This window comes from Mastacembelus armatus, chromosome 5, assembly GCF_900324485.2.
Source record: "Mastacembelus armatus chromosome 5, fMasArm1.2, whole genome shotgun sequence".
Taxonomy (NCBI): domain Eukaryota; kingdom Metazoa; phylum Chordata; class Actinopteri; order Synbranchiformes; family Mastacembelidae; genus Mastacembelus; species Mastacembelus armatus.
This window is the reverse complement of record NC_046637.1, coordinates 1,122,047-1,139,266: the sequence shown is the minus strand read 5'-3', so window position 1 is coordinate 1,139,266 and position 17,220 is coordinate 1,122,047. Positions and strand designations below refer to the sequence as shown.

At 44.2% G+C, this 17,220-nt stretch overlaps 3 protein-coding genes across 4 annotated transcripts; 2 read left to right on the top strand and 1 right to left on the bottom strand.

The window, feature by feature from the left end:
• Positions 1 to 200: 200 nt before the first annotated feature.
• Positions 201 to 3,314, bottom strand: oser1 (oxidative stress responsive serine-rich 1). Its single transcript, XM_026308089.1, has 4 exons — positions 2,819 to 3,314; positions 2,048 to 2,157; positions 1,824 to 1,940; positions 201 to 1,583 (listed from the first exon to the last, which is right to left on the bottom strand). Exons 2-4 carry the CDS (start codon positions 2,122 to 2,124, stop codon positions 665 to 667), a joined length of 1,113 nt encoding a protein of 370 aa, XP_026163874.1. The 5' UTR covers positions 2,125 to 2,157; positions 2,819 to 3,314; the 3' UTR covers positions 201 to 664.
• A 1,331-nt stretch (positions 3,315 to 4,645) lies between these two features.
• manf (mesencephalic astrocyte-derived neurotrophic factor) lies at positions 4,646 to 9,708 on the top strand. Its single transcript, XM_026308088.2, has 4 exons — positions 4,646 to 4,864; positions 5,865 to 5,992; positions 6,938 to 7,079; positions 7,887 to 9,708. The coding sequence occupies exons 1-4, from the start codon at positions 4,777 to 4,779 to the stop codon at positions 8,069 to 8,071; spliced, it is 543 nt and encodes a 180-aa protein (XP_026163873.1). The 5' UTR covers positions 4,646 to 4,776; the 3' UTR covers positions 8,072 to 9,708.
• A 1,357-nt stretch (positions 9,709 to 11,065) lies between these two features.
• rbm15b (RNA binding motif protein 15B) lies at positions 11,066 to 16,397 on the top strand. Of its 2 annotated transcripts, XM_026307581.1 has the most exons (2): positions 11,066 to 13,761; positions 15,918 to 16,397. In XM_026307581.1, the coding sequence occupies exons 1-2, from the start codon at positions 11,293 to 11,295 to the stop codon at positions 15,936 to 15,938; spliced, it is 2,490 nt and encodes an 829-aa protein (XP_026163366.1). In that variant the 5' UTR covers positions 11,066 to 11,292; the 3' UTR covers positions 15,939 to 16,397. The 2 variants fall into 2 exon arrangements, with proteins under 2 accessions (XP_026163366.1, XP_026163364.1); XM_026307579.1 differs by having other exon boundaries at positions 11,066 to 16,397.
• Positions 16,398 to 17,220: the final 823 nt, after the last annotated feature.

Sequence of the window (17,220 nt, the reverse complement as noted above, 5' to 3'; positions counted from 1 at the left end):
AGTGCACCAAAAAGTAGGTTTGAACCTCTGCATTCCTGTGACAAGTTGATAAATTCATCCTGCTGATCATGAGCTGCAATCAAAAGGTCCAGAAAAGCTGCTGAATGGATGTAGCTGCTGTGTCCAAGGTGAAGATGTTAATTACTGACAGAGACCACTGAGACGTGAATATACATCGACTGAAGAGACAAAGACGAATGTTCCGACAAAAACAGTTGCCCCTTTATTGAGTGAAATAAATCCAGACAGGTGACTTTCAAGGTCACAACACCACAAACATAATCACACCTGGCTTTACAACTTTGCATATTCCTATTATCGCCTTCTGTAAGACCCTGCACCAAGAGCTTTGGCAGATTCTGTAAACTGAAAATTTTAATTTGAAAAAAAAAAAAAAAAAAAAAAAAGCACAAAAAAGGAGGCTTAAAATCAAAACTAAAAACAAATAGTTGGTGTTGTGTTTCTGTCAACCTGGGAGCAGAGAGAGTGGAAACATTTCAACTGGGTTAAAAATCAATACATTTTTTTATATTTTAAATTACAGTGTTGACATGTGATCCATTTGTCTACACATCACTGACATTCCTTCAATACCACCATTTCCCACAACAGAAAAATCCATCTTTATCATATTTTCCTATTTGAAAATAGAATAGTTATTACTTTATGTGTACATCATCTCAGCCATGTGTGACATCTTCTTGGGGATGTATAGATAATACTCCATGTAGCCAGAAAGGTCCTCTATAGTGACGTCGTCGACGTAGGCCCGTGCCTGCTCTGAACACGATCGAGGGGAGCCCGACGACAATGGCGAAGGTGACGGAGTTGTGGCAGCATTACTGTTGGAACTGAGAGTTCTGGAGCCATCATTGTCATGACTTGGCAGGCTCCTCTCGCACTCCGAGATGACGCCGCGGAGCCCCGTGAAGGAGTACACCTCCACACTGTGCCAGCCCTGAGGATGGGCCTGGCACTGGCACTGAGATTCTGCCCCTGGCCTGCTCTCATCTTGGGAATCCGAACTATTTCTCTTAGCACAGGAGCAGGGAATGAGCTCGGACAAAGCTCTGAAGTCAGCGGCGTCTGCAGATCCAGATCTCCGAGGGGCTGCTGCTGCATGCTCTGGTCCAATACAGGCACTTTTCTCTGGGCCACTTTTCTCACTCAACTGGACATCTCCAGTGCTTCCCCCCTCCTGCCTGGATGATGCTGCAGCTGTAGTGATAACAGTGGGGATCTCCTGTAGGGATTTTGAGGAAACCAGAGCTCCAACATGTGTCTCATACCCAGCACAAGAGCCAAAAACCAGAGAGGAGATCTGGCCAGTGGTGCCTGAAGGAGAGAGCTCTTTCTGGGTCAGCAGAGCTGCAGAGGAGGGTGTTCTTCCATCAACCACAGGATGAGGCTCTGCAGTCTCAGGCACAGCCAGGCGCTGGTGCTTCAGGCAGCCACTAGAGGTCGACAGTGCAGAGGCTGCATTGGTGCTGCAGTAGGTGAACTTTGGGGGGTGGAGGATGGGGGACTTGGACCTTCGGCGCCGCTGGGTTCTGGATGCTCCTCTGGATGTCTTCCTTGTACAGCTAATGATGGAGAGAGAAACAGGAAGGCCAGAAGAGGGAGAGATAATGAGAGGAGAAACGTGAAAACCTTTGTAGTAATAATCTGTGGTGTCTTCACTAAATCACTCTTATTAAAATGCACTTTTTTGTGCAAACAACATGAGAGCATGTCAGAGTTTTTAAGAGCTCTGTCCACCGTTTCAAACCAAACAACTTTGTCCTTTCTTCCATCTACTGGCAACAGTGAGCACCTTGACCTACCCGTGCCAGTTGTCCTTTGGACAGCTAAGTTTGGGCTTTGCTCCGCAGGTGTCAAGACCAGCTCGTGATGCTGCTCTGGGAGCCAGTGCCTCTGAAACACTCACAGCTCCAGGTAAACTGGAAAGAAGACACAGCAACTGTTTTGCAATTCCTTGACTTTTCCCAGTAACATCAAACATTTTCAACAATATGACATGGTACCCACAATGCAGTTAACTATTTACCTCTCAGCATCAACCCTCAGCTTCTTAAAAGCTGTCTGCAGTGTTTCCTCTTCACAGTCCTTCCCTCCTGCCTCCATTGTGGTAGGAGGCCGCACTGACCAGCCACCCAGCTGAAAAACACAGCAGCAGAATAATACACATTATTAATTATCAACTGTGGGCTTAATGTCTTACCAGTAACCGGTTTCTGTAACACAAAGTTTTAAGGCTTTTACTGTTGACAGAAAGGATCAATAAACGGATGAACTGATTTCAGATTAACAAGGACATTAATACAGAGATTACAGGTCCAATTTGGGAGTTTCACTATAAATGAATGTGCCAGTTAGACTTTGATTGACTGGGTAATCATGCGGTTTATATAATGCCAGAAAATGGGACAATGTTCATCCTGGTGTCTTAGTCTTTAGATGGCAAGTGTTGACCAGCACAGCACAATAACAGTCCAAGACCATACAGTCCAAATGGAGCTGTTCTCACACAGCCTTTGAACCCTAGCTAAACAGCAGCAGCTCTGGTTGGGAGTATAGATATGTTAATATAGATATGTGTGTGTTAACACACACATATCTATATTACCTGGTAGTCATCTCCAGTAGTCCTTCATCAAAACCAGCCCCAGCTTGTAAACAAATAGTTAGATTTACGCAATCCCACCCTGCTGGCTAATGCTAGCTGCTAAGCTAACGGGCTAGCATTAGCCACAGGACGCGGTTACAAACTGCTCTCAGGGGATTTGAAACCTTAGAAAACACAGAGGGTGATACTCACGGCTCAGGATATCCTGGTCGAGATGAAGAGAAAGTTTTCCCCGTGCATAGAGGGTGTCCCCTCACTAACAGGCCCTCGGGTATTGACCTGCCAGCGGGGCTAGCGACAGCTAAGGCAAGCTAAAGGAGCCGAGTGGCTAGCTGCGGATGCTAGCTCTGTGCGACGCAAAACAAAAACGAAACCTGTCAGTGCAGCCGTCGCAATGGATGGCCCGAGTCGTGTCGCGAACCCACTCGCGAATGAATGTCAGCTGTGGGCAGTAACGGGGCCGAACAGCGGGACTTTTCTCGCAGCTCTCGTTGTTTACAGTCGAAACCGTCGCAGTGACTCTGCAACAACGCGCTGCCCCGTGACGTCACGGACACCGACGTCACTCTGTGCCGCTCACACAATAATAACCTCTATGTTTATGTTTGGGTTCCCCACGGTACCGACCAGTGGTACCGACACAGACCACAGCTGACCGAATAACGTCATATGTCCGCCAGGTGTGTCTCAGCGTGATATGGGGCCAGAGACGTGACGGTATTACGTCACTGTTATATAACAGTCTTGTGCTGTGGGGAACAAAGCTCTGCACAGAAAATTAGGCCCGTATGGGAACTCCTCTGCCCATGGAGGGATCATGAGACACTGACTGATAAAGGGGCCCCGTCCCCTGCTATATAGGGCCCCCTGGAAGAGACACAAAAGGACAAATGCATAGTGATTTTGCATCTATCTGTTCTAGTTTTCTGTGGTTCTGTCTTTTTGTTGTGGTTTTGCATCTCTTGGTAGTTCTGTATCATCCCTGTAGTCGGTGTGAGTCTTTTTGTGTTCTATCTGTTATTTCCCATAGGAGGGTCCAGGCTACCTTTCTTTAGAGATGGGCTTGACAACTATAGACAACTGCAGTGATTTTGGAAGAATAGCAGACAAGGTGGACAGACTGACAATTTTCACCACAGCCTTTTCAAAACAGCTGAAAACATATTTAGAGACAGAGAGTGTCAAAACAGCAGGACTGCACAATTTATATTCTGAACTGCATCCTACTGTTTTTTGCACTGATAATGCCAAATGTTGACAGTGCAACCACATGTGCAGCTAAAACAGTAGTTTGGGTCCAGGGTTGAAATGGAAGAAATAATGTCTGATGTTGTTCATGCTTATTTTGAATAAGACTAGCCATGTTGGGTGATTAGTCGGTAAACAATTTCAAATGAGGACAAAGATAACTTTCCTTGACCTTATTACTGAGCTCAGGAGTAATGTACAAACAGTGCCATCAAGTGATAATACAGGAGAACAGCAATGCATCCTAAATTAAAACTCAGAACTTGAAGGAATAAATAACTGAAACAAACAACAGAAGGGCAATAAATCAGTGACAAAAAACAGATAATATGATATATGAATGACAATATGAATGGCTTAGACTGCCTTTAAGAAGAGTGAAATTACTATTTATGTAATATTTCGGCCATATGTTGACCTATAAGAAATAGTCGTATAAGTTGTTATATTATAGCTGTTCTTGTAATACATTGATTCCATGTATCCTGTAGGCGTTAATAAAATGCCTGAGAGCTGAGGAGGCCACGGTGTTTTATATGAGACCATTTATTATTTACCACAGCCCGTGTCGTAAAAATATGATCGCCGACATTTTTTAGCCTGCTCTCATTACATACAAATACGGTAGAATGTCACGGAGCTGTTGTGGACCAATCAGACCGCGCCAACTGGACGTTGTTCCCGGAACGTCCTGTCTCCGTCCAATCAGAGGGAAATGCGTGGACGACTACAGAAAGCGTTGGCTCTTTGGACCAATCAGGTGCCGGCGTAGCATGACGTGGCACCGGGAAGCCCGTACTAGCGTTGCACTTTACCGGCGTCTGTAGTGAAGCAGCCGCAGCTAATGAGACACGCAGTCCCCGGTAAGCGGCGGTTTGAACAGAAATCTTCCTCCAGCCGACATGTTGTGTTTAAGCGGGTTGTCGGTGGCTCTCGCGCTCGCTCTGGTGCCCGGTCCCGCCGAAGCGCTTAAGGACGGAGAGTGTGAAGGTAGGTGTGTTAGCCGGAGCTAGCTGTTAGCATCGGCTCTTACTAACACCAACTTTAAATGTCCGCTGTTAAAACATCTGCTGCTCTCTGGACACGGTTGGAGCGGTGTTTGTATGATGCACTCTGTATTCCCAAAGCTGCCAGTGTTACCAGTTTCGTCATAATCCTTGGACTGGGATTTTAAGTTGTTTTGGACCCAAACCCACTTGGAGAGACACCCAGACACCCTCCACCACCTAGTGTCCACCCGGTGCCTCACAGAGCCAAGGGTCTCTGAGAAATAAATAGCCGGAGCTGTTTTAAATCTCATTTATCACATGTGCTGCTGTTGTTTAAGGGTTGTGACCCTTAAACAACAGCAGCAGAAGAAGGCGTTTCAGGGCTGCAGGTAGAAATACTGAGGTTAAAGTCCTGTATTTAAAATGTATTAGTTACCAAAAGGAAAAGTAGTCACTGAGCAGAATGGACTACTACTATATATTACAATATAAAACATTGGAAATATTTGATCATCACATTTGATCAACTAAAATGAAAACATCTGATGGTTCCAGATTCTCGGATGTGAGGATTTGGTGCTTTTCTTTGTCATGTGTGACTGTACATTAAGTACTATGGGGTTTGACTGTTGGTTGGACAAAAGAAGACACCTGAAGGCTTCACCTGGGCTGCCAGCAGCCATTCATGAATAGTTTTTGCCATTTCAATAGAAAACAATCAACAGGTTATTAGTTGAAGAACTATATTTTCTGTAATTATCGATATATGATTGTGTACCTCACTTTAATGTTGCAGAAAGTAAAACATTGCTAAGTGTTTTTTGTTCAGAAGAACAGATGTTTACCACAAACTGGGGCTCCCACCATACAGCCCAAGTCAAAGTTAGTAGTAAACAAACTGCTGCTTGATTTCCATTGGTATTTTTTGATCATAATGATTTTTATGTAATAGTGTAATGTTCTACTGGTTAGTTACCCTGTGTACATATTCTCTGTTTCAGTGTGTATGACCTTCCTTGGGAAGTTTTATCAGTCACTCAAGGATAATGGCATAAACTTCAACAGTGCAGACATCGAGAAGGCCATCATAAACAGCTGCAAAGACGCTAAAGGCAAAGAAAACCGCTTTGTAAGTAAAACAGAGATGGAACTGATGCCTTTTGTTCAGGTACAGACAAAATAAAAACATTAAACAAGGCTATCCGCCTGTCTTAGAAGGTCTTAAATTGGGTTTAAAATACTTGTGCAGATACTTGGAGTAAACACTGTGTGTGCATCTGAGTGGAAAAATATGTTGTGGGTAGGATTTGTAGATGTGTGTGGGCACTGCACAGATTACTCTATAGGTCAAATGAGTACAGTCTGAAATGCATTATTATATAGTACTTGTAGTCCTCATACAACAGTTTTTATCTAGAACAATGTTCAGTGAGTGATCAGCCTAATCAGAAATAGTGATGAAACTGTTCTTCACAGGGGTCTTCCCCCTTATCTTGCAGCTGTGCAGGTGAGCAGCAGTGCATAAAATACTGTGTTGCTGAACGGTTGTTGCAGAGGAGATTATTCACTCCCACTGAGCAAGTTTCAGTCATGATTGGAAAACACGTGTGCTGAATGTCACTATATCGACAAGCAAAATGCAAATACAGGTGTTCGCTTGTTGTCATCTGTCGTAGGCAAATAAAGCACAGCTTAAAGTATAATCAGTGTCTCTACATAAAAAATGGATCATTACTATTGTGTGAAAGGCGTGGTTCATATTTAGTGGAGATAACTTTTATTGGTTCTACATATCAACTTAAAATCACAATTTTATTATGAAATTGACAGGGTCATGTCACTCTGCCCTAATAATATCGATGATCATTTCTTCATGAGAAAGTCATGAAGGAGGACTGTTGGATTTGACTGGCAGTGTGACACAGGGGTTCCTAATAAACTGACCACTGAGTGTACATCATTTATACAGATTGTTAGTTGGACGACGTTGTCCTAAAGCTTCCATATAGATCTTTAAAACATGTTTACCTCTATGGAACAGTCAAATTATTAAAATAAATTTCCTTCTCCTTAGTGTTACTACATTGGGGCAACGAGTGACGCAGCCACCAAGATAATCAACGAGGTGTCCAAACCGCTCAGCTACCACGTCCCTGTGGAGAAGATCTGTGAGAAGCTGAAGAAGAAGGACAGTCAGATCTGTGAATTGAAATATGGTGAGAGGAAAAATTTTTCTATTTTTCGCTTAAAAACCAAGCTCATGGGAACTCACCGATTACTGAACAACACAGTGATTTATGGAGACAAGATGTTATAAAAATGAGTTTCTGGCAGCTGAGCTGGCTGTACGAAATGAAGAGGGAGTGTCACAGTGTGTATGAATAATGAAAGTAATGAGAAAGGTAAATATCACCTGATTCAACCTCGTCCTGTGCGTGTTTTGTTGGTGGTGAAAATGTCTCTTCATTATTTTTTGTTGGTTTTATTAATGTGTTGATTAAAGAGGACACAGATAAGCCAACGTATGAAGGATTATAGGAGTGTTTTGTTTCATCCAAGTGTGTTTTATTTTGTCTGTCCAACTCCTATCATATGTTTTATTATTTTTTACTCTAGAGTAGAATACTACTTTTAAATCCAGGAGGAAAATATATTCAAGAGGTTTTTATTTCAGCTTGGTCTTAAACTTTAGTTTATGCTCCTGCTTTAATTAGTGTGTGTTGCACAGACTACTTTAAGTTGTTAAATGTGACTCAAATGTTTTACATATTTTAAACAGGATGAGAAATGAACACCCACTGCTCTGAAGTAAAAAAACAGCTGGCTAGGATTTCTTTAAAATTCTCTTCACTCTTCACTCCCCTTGTTTTACATCTACACTGCACATTTTAGTACCTCCTAACCACAGGTGCTGACTTTAGAGCAGGGATAGCCAACCCTGGTCCTCGAGAGCACCTGTGCCACTTAAATCTTATCTGAGATGGAGGCTGAGCCATAAATCAGTCTTTTCTTGTCTCATGTAGATAAGCAGCTGGACCTGACTACAGTGGACCTGAAGAAACTTAAAGTCAAAGACCTGAAGAAGATTCTGGAGGAATGGGGCGAGTCCTGTAAAGGCTGTGCAGAAAAGTCTGACTTCATCCGTAAAATCACCGAGCTCATGCCCAAGTATGCCCCTGCAGCCGCCAAAGCACGGACAGATCTGTAACGAGGACCCAAACAACCACACACTTTGGACTGGATTTGGACCAGACTGCTTTTGTCTGACATGTCTGTCTGTTTTTTTTTTTTTTTTTTTTTTAGGGCATACACTCATCTGATAATTGTACACAGATTCAGAAGCATAATGTTAGTGTGTACACACGTCTGGAGGGGAATGAACAGTGTTTGCAGTCAAGAGGAAGTGTTCATAGCACACTGATTAAAGTAGACATCAGAGCAGTGGGAGCAGGGCCCCTGCTTAAGAAAACAATACATTTCACATTAAGTGGCCAAATTCTCCATCTCTGTCAGAAAGTAGCTGCCTGAATGTGGCAGAGATCTGTTGTTTGCTGTGCTGCCTAGGATTTCAGGATTTGAACCACAAACCCACTTCTCTCACCTCCCCAGCCTCTGCCACTGCCACTCTGTCGCTCAGTGAGATGTCAAAGCCAAGATGCTTTTTGGAAATTCATCGTGTTTCGAAGAATGTGTTCAGGTTGCTGTAATACTGCTCAACTTCACTTAAATTTCCATGATGATTTCTGTAGGCAGATCTACAACATCTGTGCTGAGACATAAAGGAAGAGATTGGCATTTTGGGAAATCTTTGTTGCTGAGAAGTAGATGTGAACATCTCTCTCATGTCTGTATGTCTGTAAATATAAAGCTACAGTCAGCACAGCAGCTGCTTAGTATCAAGTCTTGAACCTGGGACCAGCCAAAGGAAAATCTATAGCTAAATCCACCTTTAAAGCTCATCAGTTAACACTTCATACCTGCTTTGTTTAATCTGTACAGTGTAAGACTGAAAATACCTACATTCAGCGAATGAACGAGCTTCCCACAATGTCAAACTTTTGCTAAAGCCCGAGTTAAAAAAAAAAAAAAAAAAATCTGATGAACACTCTCCTGTCGAGACATTCACATTTCCAATACTCAACTTTTAACCTGCTGTTTAGTTTTTCTGTTCCAGTTTACCATGAACAAGGTCACTCGTATTCCAACCAAAACCACAGTCGAGCAAAATGCAGTTATTAAAAAAATCAACTGCTTAGAATGGAGTAAAAGTTAAAGTGCATTTTGCAAGTGTTTGACACAGGAAGGTGGACCAATCCTTTCACTGGCAGCAAAGTAAGAAATATTTAGGTGAGATATTTATTGAGAATGTTTTTTTTTTTTTAGGTTTTACTGTCTTTCATTTTTAGTAAAGGGTGGTTGTTTTCCTGCTCTGTTCTGGGCGTTTTGTTTTGGTCTGACTGGTTACATCCCAGGTGATTTCTGTAGTGCTGCTGTGAGTCCTCTGAACAGTGTAACTCATGTCCACCTTCCAGACAGTGCCGGGATCACCTGCAGAACGGTCCAATCAGGAACTGGATCATACAGTTCTTGAAAATTAATAAATTAAATATTCTCTTTCATGTGGTATGTTGACGTGTAAAAGTGAACTGGCTCGCCCAACGCCAGACATATTTTATTGCTTGATGTCAGCACATGGTGTGTGTTAAAATCACATGACTGACTGATGCTTAAATGTGGGAGAAAAACGTCAAAATGTGCTGTTTTACACTGACCTTTCATGTAGAGCCCAGTCATTTGTTATAACTGTACTATTCTACTTTTTCATTAAAATATGAAAAAACAATCGACAGTAGAGCGTGGTGTCATTTCCTAATGCTGTACATATATAACAAGGGGTAAGCTGAAATTAAATGTGTGTAATTAGGTTTCAACTGTAAGTAAAAACTAATCTTATTCAGATATCGTCTAAATACTTTTAATAGTTTTATATCAGATGGGAAATTGTGGAGTTGATCCTGTGCTATTATATACAGGAGCCGTTCTACATCTCAACTACATTTACTTTTATCTATTTTGCTGGTAATAGTATTCCTACTTGTACAACAGAGTATTTCTAAATTGTGGTATTTCATCTTTTATAAGTAAAGGATTGGAATACTGTCCTGACTGTATTTTCTGTAGGATTATTTCGGTTTCCCCATTATCAGAAATGCCTTATCTGTTTTTAAATATTTTCTCACCTATTGTTTTCCAGCTGTATTTGTATCATGCAAACATTCAAAAACCATGACGGAGAAACAGGAAAATAAGGTTTTCAATGAGGGTTTTCAAGGCGTTAGATTTTCAGTCGTCCTGGTCTTGTCCTTATAGTGTTTTTGGGAGGTATTTGAGTTTTCAAGATCCATCCATCCGTTTTCTGCTGCTTATCTGGGGCCGTGTCACGGGGGCAGTGGTCTAAGCAAGGATGTCCAGACGTCCCTTTTCTTAGACATTTCCTCAAAATCCACATACAAAACACTGTCACAGGTCCAGGAAAGTTTGATTAAGCAAATTGTATTTAAACTGTAAATCTCTACAACTTTGTGCACAGAACATATCTCTGAGTAGAAGACAAGTGACAGCTTGTTTAGTAAAGTCCTTGAACTGGGCCTTAAACTGTTCACTCCCCATGTGGACCCATTTAAGGGTTTATTGGTGAAGCAGTTGTAATATGACTTTTTTGGAAACTCTACTATCCAGTCCTGTCCAGCTGACTTTAGACTTATTCGGCTGTTGGTCTGATTTGACGTGATGGTGGTTTGTGTGTCCTGCTGCCTGAGCTGAAGGACAGTTTGAGCCAAAATGGGTTTGTTTCATGTTTTCACGCTGGTCTGGTGCTTCTGGTTTGGCTAAACTGTCCACATTGGGCTTTTAGCCTGTAATGTGACAAATGTGTCATTTCCAAACAGCTTTTATAAGGTTTTTATTAATTTTTTTGTCTTTTGGTACAGTCTGCTATATGGGCTGTGGTATTTTTGTTTCCACACATAATGTCAAATACATATTTCAACCTGATAATAAGAGAAAATACATAAAATATCCCTATAAACGAATAAAACCAGGGTTTGTTTCTGTTCGAATAAAACGTGACACGTCATGACGTCTTCTGGAGTGACGTCAGAGCAGTGCCCGCCCTCCAAAGGGAACGCGCACATTCCTATTGTCCAAGATGGCGGCCTTGGTGCAGCTCCTCTGATGCTGACATGTTTTTAAACGAGTTTACGCTTTTATTTCGATATTTATGCAAATATTCTTCGTCTGCAGTGGGAGCCGTGATTTGCCGAAGCGGTCGTCTGCCTCGTTATTTGTCCTAACACCCCAGGAATTCGCGCCCCGGGCCGGATTCCCGTTGCAGGCACCGAAAAGTTTGAGCTCCATCATCCTGTGGAAATGAAGCGGCAGGCCGGGAGAGAGACTAGTCCGTCCAGGGCCCTCGCCAAGCGGATCCGGGAGAGGGAGCGTGAGAGCGCCCGGAGAGAGGAGCTGCCGCCGCCTCCGCTGGCTCTGCTGCTGGCGGAGAGCCGGGGATACCACCGACGGAGCCGGAGCAGGGAGCGAGAGAAGCCGCGGCTGCGGGAGGAGCGTGCGGCCGCCCTGGAGCTCCACCACCGACACGAGCTCAGCCTCCTCGGCCGCCCGCCCCTACGGACCGCGGCGCCGGAGCTGCCCGCCGCCAGGCCCGGCACTCTGGAGTACAAAACGCTGCTCATCAGCAACCTGGGTTCGCAGGTCTCGGACGAGGACGTGGAGGACGCGCTGTTTCACGAGTTCAAAAAGTTCGGGGACGTCAGCGTGAAGCTGTCGCACACGCCGGAGCTGGGCCGGATCGCCTACGTGAATTTCCGACACCCGGAGGACGCCAAGGAGGCCAGGCACGCCAAGTCGTCCAGGTTAGTGTTGGGGGACCGCCAGCTCAAAGTTGAGCCCATGTACGTGAGGAGGCGGAGTGTGACGCCGCCGGACGTTGGCTATTTACCGCTGCACGCCCCGTACCCCTACAGACAGCGGTCCCTGTCGCCGCCGGGCCCCGGCGTCAGTAACATCAGAGACCTCAGAGCCAGACAGTACGCTTTGGAGACCCTGGGTCTGAGCAGGGAGAGGGAGAGGCTGCTGGATTATTATGGTATGTTGGATGAGAGGGGCCGGCCCTATGGCTTCCCTGCAGTACCTGTAGTGGAGGATTTAAAACCCGAGGATGATCAGAGGGCGACCAGTAACCTTTTTATCGGCAATCTGGATGGTAATGTGACGGAAGCTGAACTAAGGAGGGGTTTTGACAAGTATGGCATCATCGAGGACGTTGTGATTAAACGCCCAGCGCGTGGACAGGGTGGGGCCTATGCCTTTGTGAAGTTTCAGAACCTGGACATGGCCCACCGGGCTAAAGTGGCCATGCAGGGGCGGCTCATAGGTGGCAACCCGATAAAGATTGGTTATGGCAAAGCTAACCCCACCACCCGGCTCTGGGTGGGCGGCCTTGGGCCCGGAAACTCCCTTGGTGCTCTCGCTCGGGAGTTTGACCGTTTTGGAAGCATCAGGAATATCGACTATGTTAAGGGAGACAGTTTTGCTTACATTCAGTATGAAAGTTTGGACGCTGCACAAGCCGCCTGCACCCAGATGAGAGGGTTTCCTTTAGGCGGCCCTGAGCGGCGTCTGAGAGTGGACTTTGCTAAGGTCGAGGAGAGCCCCTCTCGTCCGTTTCCCCCTGGTTACCAGCCCCCTGTCACACTCCCCTCTCACTATGACCTCCTGGGGGAGGCCTACAGCCACCATCGCAGCCTGGAGCGGGAGCTGAGGGGAGCCAGGGACCGCTCGTCACCTCCCTCCCACAGCATCCTCTCCCAGAGGGAGCGAGAGAGGGCTCTGTTGGAGAGAGACTACCCCACCAGCCCCACCCGTAGTCTGGAGAGGAGAGCGGCGGGGGTGGAGGTGTTTGGGAGAAGCGGGAGAGGAGCGAGGAGCCGCAGCAGGAGCAGGGAGCGGTGGCTGAAGGAGAGGGAGGAGAGGAGGAACAGGAGGAGGAGCAGCAGGAGTCTGTCCCCTGACAGGCAGACAGAGGAGAGAGAGAGGGAGAAAGAGAGGGGCAGGTCCAGGGTTCGAGGTCCAGGGGGGGCCGTCTCTCCTGATGCGAGCCCAGACAGAGCACGGGTCCGAGCCCCGGACTCCACCACAGAGCCGAGAGACCACTCCCCTGACAGCGGCGGAGGGGGGCGTCACTCCGCCGCCAACGAAGAAGATCCACCATCTGGCCGCCATCACAGCAAGAGGTCCACCAGCGAGCATCTCAACAACCACCACCATCGAAACAGCGAGGTCACAGCTGTCGGCTCCCCTGCCCTGCTCACCGACACACACACGTCGTCCTCGCCGAGCACGCTGTCCGAGTTCGCCCAGGCCTCCCTCACCAAAGCCTGGCACGGCTTCTTTGCCCTAAAGAACAGCAGCTTCCCCACAGACTTGTACCTGCTAGAGGGGGGCTCCTCCTTCTTTAACACCGTGATGAAGGACAGTTTGAAGCAGCAGAGCCAGAACCAGCCCAGCCAACTGAAGATCGCCCAGAGGCTCCGCATGGACCAGACCCGGCTTGACGAGGTGTCACGTCGCATTAAACTCGGGCGCCCTGATGGGTTTGCGATCCTGTTGGCTCTCCAGGGCCCTGTCGACCGCCAGGCCCCCGCCCCAGAGCTGGGGCTGCAGGTCCGTCTCCTTCGCCACCTGGTGACCTACCTGCGGAATAAAGAAGCAGCTGGAGTCGTGAGTCTGCCCGCTGCAAAAGAGGGGGGTCCCGGTGCCATGCTGTACGCCTTCCCCCCCGGAGAGTTCTCACTGCAGTACCTGCAGGCTGCCAAAAGGACTGTGGGTAATCTGGACGAAGAGCACATGGTTATTGTGATTGTGAATGACACTAATTGATTATTACACAGAGGAGTACACACACACACACACACACAGACTCACCTGTGACTACAGATTCTTCCATGTTGTTTTTAGAAAGGTGCATTTTAAGGTTTTATTCAGTGTCTTATAAATGAAACACATGAAATTACACTACATGTTTTACCCTCTTTTCCTCTTTCATGACTTTCTGTCTGCCTGATGTTCAGCAGGTTGTCACATCCACAGGCAGATAAAAGGATTTTACACCAAGAGTTTCTGAGGAATGAACTGCTAAAATATTCTGCCACACTTAAGAGAGATGACGCTAAGGCAGCACCGTTGCTTTTGTACTCTAAGCTGTAACATACAACGCTAAATCTGAGGGATTTGTTATATGCTTGTTTACTTTATTTGACTTTTTAGTTTTCATTTTATCTGAGTTTACCCAGTTCTGCATGTCAAGCGTAAGTGGGACTCAGAGGTTTTATACACAGTGATTGTACTGTAAACTGAATGGGAAGTCCTGGCTCAGGCCGCTCAGTTTATGTCCTCTACTGGTTTCTACTTGCAGGTTGAGACTGTTCTGGTGTTTTGTTAAAAGCATGAGCTGCCACAGCCAGTAGACCCATCCCTGTGTCTGTACATAGTACTTTACATAGTTAGTGATTTTATCAATTGAACCATTCCAGTTCTTCTTGTTCCATTTTGAAAGGTGTGATTGGTCTGTTCTGTTATTGCATGCAGGAGAAGAAAAACATTTAGATTTTGTCTGAAAACCTGTTTCCCCTCACAGTATGTTGTCGTCATCTAGGATGAGTTTGCTGGAGATTTACTGGTGCAAGGTCTGATTCTATTACTGGTTTGGATTTTATACTGTATACCAATATTTCTTCACTTTTAATACATCAGTCCATCCATCTGTTACCATCCGTGCTCCTTTTTCTTTTCATCTGCCCTCAGCTTCGGGACATGCACTGATCTTTGTCATCCTTTCTCAGTCAAATCAAACAAAGATGCTGTGTTTTTAATAAGCAGAAAAAAGGATGTGACTTTTGAATAATTGCCCTTAAAAGCTTCAACTGTTCTCAAAATAGTTTCAAACACTCTCCAACATGCATCTTTAAAACACTAATCTTTTTGGTTTTATGTAACCGAGCTATGTTGTCAGGATAATATTTCATTGACAAAGACGTGTAATTTCAGCCACTTGTTCCCATCCAGGTGATACCAGATGAACAATTACAGGGTTTGAGATTTAAGATAGAAAGTGGTCATTTTTCTGCACGTACAAGATGGCGGCTATAGACAGTGTCTGTTGTCATGGAGATGAGGGCCATAGATGTTTGACTATGACTGACAACTGTTGAAGGTTAAATCACTTCAAAACCATAAAATGATCAGGGTACATCTTTACACTTTCTAAACTAAAATAACTTTATGAGTTAGTCGATTGTCCAGTTAGTTCCTGAGTACTTTTCAAATAATGGATGAATTGTTTCAGTTCTAGGAAAGGAAGTTTATCTTTCTGCAGTCAGAAAACATCAGTGATCTAAAAGAGAAAAACATCACATTTCAACTGAGTTACTAATAGCTGCCTTCTTGTACTGTACTTTCATTCTTTTATATCAACCAACAACTAAATAACACCACATCTGTTCTTTCAGTTCTAATGATTTGGGACAGGATGTACAGCACATTACTTGGCAGTGACTACCAGTGGTGGAAAGTGACTCAGTAAATTTGCTCAAATGGAAATTGTTTATCACTATTGATTGTGTGTGTGAACTCTAAACTTCACTGTGTTTCAGATGGAAATATTGTGCTCCACTATATTTATCTAAAAGCAGTAGTATTCATGTTAGGGATATTTTGCAGATGTGCAGTGAAAAAAATCTATCAAGTAATTTTAATCTGAGACCTTAAAAGTTTATTTTTATTGTAAAAATGAAAATCTTCTGGGGTTGTTGAACATTTCAACTCGATTTCAATACAAATTGTTAAATCAAAATTAGTGAGTGAGCTTTTTACATTGTGGTATTGAGTAAAATATCTGATTACTTGTAACACCACTGGTGACTACGTCTTTAACACCACTGTCTTCTAACACGGCACTTCTCTTTCTCTTCTCTATTCAGATGTGTGATGAAGAACTGTAGAGTTATGTCCTAAAGAAACTACACTTGGAGAGTTGTGAAACTTGTCTTGTCTGTGTACAGGTGCTTCCTGAAATCCATTTGAAAAGGAAAAAAAAATACGACACCCACTGAATAAATGTGGTCATATAACACAAACTGTTGAGCTGAGGGAAACGCACATCTCTGCATGTTCATCAGCACTCCACATCAGTGTACCAGTTTTGTACAATATGCTCTTAAAGAAATAAAAAAAACACTACCTTCTCCAACAGCTGCCCTAGACGAATGCTAACTTCCCTGTCTCATGTAAACTCGTGGTGTGCTGTTACGGCCAATGACTTGACACAGACCAGGTTGAGTACAAATCCAGGATGACAATCGGATTTTGTACACAAATTCCCTCATTGGTTTGTTTTTGTGTCAACTTAGAAACATGTATTCTGTATTGGGAAAATAAACATTTTATGCTCTTTCTAAGGACACGGTGTGGTGTCATTTGTCAGCCTTTCATTTCATGTTCATTTTGTTTTTTATAAAGTATATTTTACAGTACACGCAGTACTTTGCTCCTGTAGCAACAAGCCTGAAAAATCAGTGGTGGAGTGAGCCTCAGAACATTTAACTTCAAACTTGTACTTTAATGAAGAATTGACATGAAAGGTTGTTTTATTTTCAACAGCACCTTGAAGCCTTCTGGATTTATTCAGGTGTGGCACAGTAACACTTATATCTTATAATTTTAAAGTACTTTTGGATCCAAATTTGAAAAGGAACAATTTTACTGTGTGGTCACAAGATACTATCTTGTCCCCACGTATTAAGGTATGTCATTTACACCAGTGTTAATTCTAACAGCCTTTTAATGAAAAAGTGTTCAGCTTTTAGGTCAAACTAAGTCATTTTGATTTTTGTTAGTTTTCTAGCTTTAGTAAAGAAAAATGTTTTACAGTAGTTTAGTGTAACGCAGGTTTTCGTTAGTGACATTTTAGTGTCACTTTTTAATATGTGACCTAGTTAACTTCGGCTTCACCTGTCGCCATCTTTGTTGTGAATGGCTACCATGGTTACAGGTGCTGTGACGTCACGGCCATTGTGCAACTGATTCCTTCACACTGTGACTAAAGTCCTACCCAGGTGTTTAGGGGACAGGTTTGTTGATACAGGTGGAGTCTACTACCTGCGCAGGCAGTAGATACATATTCTAAATTAGAAAAAAGTATTTAGTCTCATATGTCGAAGTCAAATTGACATGGACAAAGTGTGTGGCACAGATTGTGACATCGGACACGGCGGGAGGTGACGT

Bases quoted from the DNA above. Each gene is read 5' to 3' on its own strand.
- rbm15b (XM_026307579.1), top strand. From the start codon at position 11,293: ATGAAGCGGCAGGCCGGGAGAGAGACTAGTCCGTCCAGGGCCCTCGCC.
- manf (XM_026308088.2), top strand. From the start codon at position 4,777: ATGTTGTGTTTAAGCGGGTTGTCGGTGGCTCTCGCGCTCGCTCTGGTG. The intron at 5,993-6,937 runs GTAAGTAAAACA...CCTTCTCCTTAG, and splicing joins AAGGCAAAGAAAACCGCTTT to TGTTACTACATTGGGGCAAC. The intron at 7,080-7,886 runs GTGAGAGGAAAA...TGTCTCATGTAG, and splicing joins GATCTGTGAATTGAAATATG to ATAAGCAGCTGGACCTGACT.
- oser1 (XM_026308089.1), bottom strand. From the start codon at position 2,124: ATGGAGGCAGGAGGGAAGGACTGTGAAGAGGAAACACTGCAGACAGCT. The intron at 1,941-2,047 runs GTAAATAGTTAA...TCTTCTTTCCAG, and splicing joins CTGAGGGTTGATGCTGAGAG to TTTACCTGGAGCTGTGAGTG. The intron at 1,584-1,823 runs GTAGGTCAAGGT...CTCCATCATTAG, and splicing joins CCAAAGGACAACTGGCACGG to CTGTACAAGGAAGACATCCA.